Source organism: Martes martes, assembly GCF_963455335.1.
Source record: "Martes martes genome assembly, chromosome: 1".
NCBI lineage: Eukaryota > Metazoa > Chordata > Mammalia > Carnivora > Mustelidae > Martes > Martes martes.
This window is the reverse complement of record NC_137888.1, coordinates 209,886,928-209,892,927: the sequence shown is the minus strand read 5'-3', so window position 1 is coordinate 209,892,927 and position 6,000 is coordinate 209,886,928. Positions and strand designations below refer to the sequence as shown.

General features: G+C 58.4%; 1 protein-coding gene across 2 annotated transcripts in view; it reads left to right on the top strand.

The window, feature by feature from the left end:
- The first annotated feature begins 200 nt into the window (after positions 1-200).
- PDE4A (phosphodiesterase 4A) overlaps positions 201-6,000 on the top strand; it is a 28,557-nt gene continuing 22,757 nt past the window's right edge. The window contains exon 1 of one of the 2 annotated variants that reach the window (XM_080806606.1): positions 201-545. In XM_080806606.1, coding sequence (XP_080662732.1) covers positions 310-545 — 236 coding nt within the window. In that variant the 5' untranslated portion in view covers positions 201-309. Of the gene's footprint in view, positions 546-1,790; positions 2,030-6,000 lie in introns of those variants that run through there. The other variant, XM_080806607.1, reaches the window with a different exon arrangement.

Sequence of the window (6,000 nt, the reverse complement as noted above, 5' to 3'; positions counted from 1 at the left end):
CACCCCAGGGATCTGGGGGGCACCCCAGATGTTTGTAGAGACGCTTCCGATGACTGTAAGGACCTCAAGGGGACTGCGGGTGCCCCTGCGGTCTGAGGGGTGCCCCGCCGCAGCCGTGTGGGCGCCCGGGTCCCGCTCCGCCCCAGGGGCGGCCCCAGAGCGAAGCCGGAAGGGCCGAGGCGGCCGGGCGGGGTGGGGCCCGTGGGCCCCAGGGCTGGGCGGCCGGCCTGCGTGGGCTGCGCGGGGCTGGCGGGCGGCGCAGCTCCCCAGCGCCCGCCGAGGCGGGGCCGCCCCGCGCCCCCTGTGGTTATGGCGCGGCCGCGAGGCCTGGGCCGCATCGCCGAACTGCAGCTGGCGGCCTTCCCGGCGGTGGCGGCTGCCGAGGACGAGGCGTTCCTGCCTGAACCACCGGCCCCGCGCGCACCCCGCCGCCCACGTTCGCCGCCCTCCTCGCCCGTCTTCTTCGCCATACCGTCCCCAACTTTCCGCAGGCGTCTTCGGCTTCTCCGCAGTTTCCAGGACTTTGGCCGCCAGGCGTGGGTGGGGTAAGTGCGCGTCAGCGGTGGTGGGTTCGAATCTCCCCTGACCGCCTGGCGCTGGCCGGGTCTGGGGTTCCTAGCTGGCCCTCCCCAGCGTAACTTCCCCTCTTCCGTGACAGGGCAGCGATAAAAATCATCCCTGCCCTCCAGCGTTGCTGTGGAGACATCTGATAGGGCATGCAGTAGGCACTCAATAAACAGTTAAGTTCCTCCCACTTCCTGTGCAGACCCGAGGCTGCAATCCGGCTTTGGAGGCCCACCTGCCCTCCTGGGTGATCTGAGGGCGTGTGTTCAATTCTGCGAGCCTCAGTCTAACGGCCTGTGAAATGGGGCCAGCGCTGCCATCTGCGGGTTGCCTTGCCAGGAGGCACGGCGATGTTACCGGGTGCATCGGGCACGGAGGGCAAACGGACTTTCTCTTCCTGGCCAGACCCGGGGTGGGACATGGGGGCTGGAAGCTTGCGGGTGAGGAGCCTGGAGACCACATCCGGTCTGGCTTCCCAGTGTCCGCATATCTTGGAAACGGAGGTTGACAGCCCCCAAGGTGGGAGCGGGCTGGCTCTGGGGCTTCTCCAGAACCAGGAAAGGGTCCTCTACCTGCTCCCTTAACCCCTACTCTCCGCACGCGCTTGTTTGGAACCTGAGTCCAAACAACCTGGGACGTACTGGGAGAGGACACTGCGGAGACAGGCTCAGCGTCTGGCCCCGGGGAAGAGGTCCGGGAGGGGAGAGAAGCGGAGGAGAGGTCGGGAGCCCCGCGTGGAGTGGGGGACGGGGTATGTTTGTGGGAAATCAGTGCCTCTCTCCGAGTTTCTCTGTGTGTCTCTGTCTCCACTTCTGACTTTCCTGTCCCTGCTCCACCCCCTTCCCCGCATCCTTCGTCCCCCTCCTGGGGGTTTTTGTCACCGGACCCGCACTCTGCTGGCGCGGGCGAGTCTCTTTCCCCCAGGGGCACCGGCGTTCAGAGACGGCTCCAGCGGGCCCAGCTCGACGTCAGAGGGGGTGGAGGCGGGGCCAGAGGCAAGGCGTGGCGGAGGGGGGTGTGGGCCTGGGGCCAGAGCCCGGGAAGCGGGAGCCTGGGCACCCCTGCCCCCCCAGGCCCGGAGGGAGGGGGGCAGGCGGGAAATGTGCTCTGAGTTCCGAAGTAGGAGGCCCGTGCGGAGCCCTCCCTGGCGCTGGGGACACGGAGACGCCCGAATGCCCGCGGCCGTCCCTGGGGGGGGTCACCGAGAGGGCGGGTGTGGAGGCGGTGCCAGCGGTGGCCACAGACACCTCGGGCCTTCGCCTTCGAGCACTGTTCGCCACACCACCGTGCAGCTGTCCCCATGCTCGCCCTGACAGCGCTTGGCACCCATGCGCTCGGGGACAGCACCCCGGGCAAGGCCCCGGCCCCCTGACCTGACACTGCCCCCTGCGCGCCTTGAGTCCCTGGTCCACTTCTCCTTCAGCGACGAGGACACCCGTTGGCACCCTCCAGGCAGATCTGTCAGGTGGGTGGCAGGTGGCCAATTTCCTCCTTTACCATCAAAGGCTCTGGCTGGGGGGGAAGGGTACCCAGTCTTCCTTGGGGAGTCCCCAGGGTGGCTTCTAGGGTCTGCCTGGAGCCCCACCCCCTTCCCTGGCCCTAAAATTCTTGGTGTTGCTAAGGGCTTCCTGCACGTGAGAGCCTTCCAGCGGAATGTTGGGTCCTGCCCCCTTCCTATTTAAGATGGGATCCCTTCACCCTCTTTGTGCCCCTAAACCTGGGTTTCTGGCACTCATCCTGGCAGCAAATATGGGTGTCCAGCGTCACCTGGGCTCCACTCCCAGGCCACCGGCCCGGAGCCAGGTCCCTCTGGCCCTGCTCTGCTCAGTGCCTCCAGGCTTCCCCACCCCCTCCTTACTGGGGCTGCCAGGCTGAAAACCAAGCTGGGGCAGAGGAGGGAGGGAGGCTCTTGCTGGAACTCCTGGAGGTTATTTAGAATCAGCTGGACAGTGCTGGAGGGGAGAGGTTCTCAGAGGTCTCTGGGTACTCCAGCCTCGATCTTGCTTCCCTCTGCCAAACCCTTCCGACACCTGGACACACAGAGACACAGACATGGGCACATGCACACACACTCTCCATCCATAGCTACACTGGACACCCGCACACAGGGTATTCAGGGTCACCTGGTGTTTACTGTGTAAGGCACGGGTCTCTTAGCTGGTGGGAACCCAAAGAGCCTCTCACGGTTGACCCTGGGGCGTGGGGACGCACACATTACAGAAACCCTCATCTCCCACGGTGCAATACACCGCCCTGTCCGCGGGAACACACTCACCACGGCACACCCCCATGCCCAACTCCCAGCTGCGCACAGCCACACGCAGGAATGCACCTCATCCCCAGGCAGGACTCAGAGACAGTCACAGCATAGGTGTGGCACCCAGGTGCACTCTTCCAAGGTCACACAGGTTCACAGACAGTGATACAGACACACAGGTTCATGCAGGCGCCCATGAACACCCAGACCCCACTGACACACTCGGGTGTTCAAATCCGCATGGAGACCGCTGTACACCCAGGTACCCCCGAGCACACATCTGCTGTCTCTCTCTCTCTCTCTCTCTCTCTCTCTCTCACACACACACACACACACACACACAGACCCTCTGTGCACACCCAGCCCTTACAAACAGCCATGTCACCTGGCACCACGCGCCTGCCTGGCAGACACACCAGCGCCCGCCCTCAACCTCTGTGTGACCTTCACGAAGCAAATGCCAGACCTTTCCATAAAGGCTGCCTGGCACCTCCTGCAAGGGAGTTGGGTGGAGTGGGGCAGGGAGCCCTGGGAGATGCCAGGCCTGCCTGGAGGAAAGACAGACACCCGGTGATTTAGCGCACAGGTTCGCAATCCGGCTGCCCGGGCTGAAATCCTTCCTCTCCGGCTAACCGGGTTGTTTGTTCTGTCTGTACCTCAGTTTATTTCTCTTGAAAATGGGCCATTAGGGGATGCCTGGGTGGCTCAGTCAGTTAAGTGGCTGCCTTCGGCTCAGGTCAGGATCCCAGGGTCTTGGGATTGAGCCCTGCATCAGGCTCCTTGCTCAGCAGGGAGCCTGCCTGCTTCTCTCTCTGTCTCTGCCTGCTTGTGCTCTCTCTCTCTCTCTGACAAATAAATAAATAAAATCTTAAAAAAAAAAAAAAAGGAAAGAAAGAAAATGGGCCATTAGTATGTGTCCAGACACAGCACGGTGTCTGAGGCATTTAACAGCAGTTGACTACTTTCGTGGTTGTTAGGATTTTTACCAACTGGAACGTGTCTCCTTTCTCTTCTACTCCCCTCCTGGCTTGTTTGTTGCCCATTGGCCCCTTGGAGCAGAACTCCCTGGAGCCCTGATCTGCTCCTGGGCTGCACGGTCCTCCAGGGGCCCAGTGCAATGCTTGGGGAGCCCACATGGGCAGGCCGAGGGGCCCCGGGGGTTGGGGGGGGACAGGGAGGCAGGTGGCAGCTTCCCCCGAGGGTGCCACCAGTGGTCAGCCCCTCTGAAGGGGAGTCTTGTGCAGGTTTTTTCCTTTCTGGTGGAGTGTCTGGGCATGTGGCTATGATGTCAAGGCCTGCTGGCTGCCCTTGACTCCACTTTATGGCCTTGGGTCCCTTTGGGACATTAATGGAGCAGGCTCCAGCCCGACTTTGTTCCACCCTGAGCAGCGGCAGGCCAGGGAAAGGTGACAACTCCACACAGTCCCAGGGTGCAATTCTGGAGGGCAGCTGAAACCCTTCCCACCCCTACATCCCCTCCCCCCCCCCACTCAACCTGCAGTTCCAAAGGCCCAATCCCCTCCCCTCTGCCCTTCCAAAGCCCGGGGGACAGCAGCTCCTGGAAGCACAAACAGCGGGGCCCCAGGGAGCCTCTTCCCATCCTGGCCTCTGGGCTCCTGCTTACGTGAGCGGCATCCCCTGGGGCTGCAGGATGGGCCAGCCCTGCTGGTTGGGCGCCCTCTGGGACTTGGCTCTCACCTTCCCTTACCTGGCTTCAATGACCTGGGCAAGGGTAAGGTCCTGAGTATGTAGGCAAGCTCCTCTCCCCGCCTCAGGGGCACTCAGCAGCGCCAGAACATCCAGGCTGTGCCTTGGGAAGGAGGACATAGTTTTCAGGCAGCGAGGCCACCAACTCCTTGCCACCCTTCTATGTCTCACTCTCCTTGTGGAGCTGGGATGTTAACACAGCTCACAGAGTTGGCGGGAGACATAACCGGGCTCATGTGCGTAAAGCACTAGGAGTGTGCCAGGCACATGGCAAAGATTCAGTAAGTAGCTTGTTATTATTGCTTTATACCTACAAGGATCTCACCTGGCCCCGGTATAGCAGTTGCTCAATAAATGGGCTTTATCCTCAAAGGTCCAAGGTCATGATCTAAGAAGATTCCACTTTAAGAGTTTTTTTCTTTTCTTTCCTTTTCTTTTCTTATTTCTTTTCTTCCTTCCTTCCTCCCTCTCTTTCTTTCCTTCTTTCTTTCTTTCTCTTTCTTTCTTTCTTGTAGGCTGCACACTCAGCATAGAGCCCAACATGGGGCTCGAACTTACAGCCCTGAGATGAAGACCTGAGCTGATACTGAGTCAGACGCTTTATTGACTGAGCTACCCAGGCGTCCCTTATGAGTTTTTGTTTTTGTTTTTTTTTACTTTTAAAAATTAATGTCTAGTAAAATTCACCCTTTTTAGTATACACCGTATGAGGGGTTTTTATTGCGGAAAGTATAAATAACATCCAATTACCCATTTTAATCCCTCACAGAGTGTACAATTCAGTGTCATTAAGTACGCGCACATTGCTTCACAACTATCACCACCGTCTGTCTCCAGAACTTTCTCATCTTCTCAAAAGGCAGCTCTGTCCCCATGAAGCACTAACTCCCCACCCTTTGCCAACCCTTGGCTTCCACCATTCTACTTTTCGTCTAGGAATATGACTGCTGTAGGGACCTTTTCAAAGTGGAATTTTACAATATTTGCCCATTTGTGTCGGGCTTATTTCATTTAGCGTAATGCTTTCAAGTTCATCCATGTGGTGTCATGTGTCAGAATTTCACTTTCTTTTTTTTTTTTTTTTTAAGATTTTATTTATTTATTTGACAGACAGAGATCACAAGTAGGCAGAGAGGCAGACAGGGAGAGAGGAGGAAGCAGGCTCCCTGGTGAGCAGAGAACCTGATGCGGGGCTCGATCCCAGGACCCCGGGACCATGACCCGAGCCGAAGGCAGAGGCTCTAACCCACTGAGCCACCCAGGCGCCCGGGATTTTCACTTTCTTTTTAAGACTGAATATGATTTCTTTGGCAATATACGCCACCATTTTCTTTATCTGTTTAACAACTGGTGGACACTTCAGCTGTTTCCAGCTTTTGGCTATTGTGAATAATGCTGCTGTGAACGTTGGTTTACAGATACCTGTTTAAGTTTTGCTTTCAATTCTTGAGTATTTAGTATTTCCTTTTTTT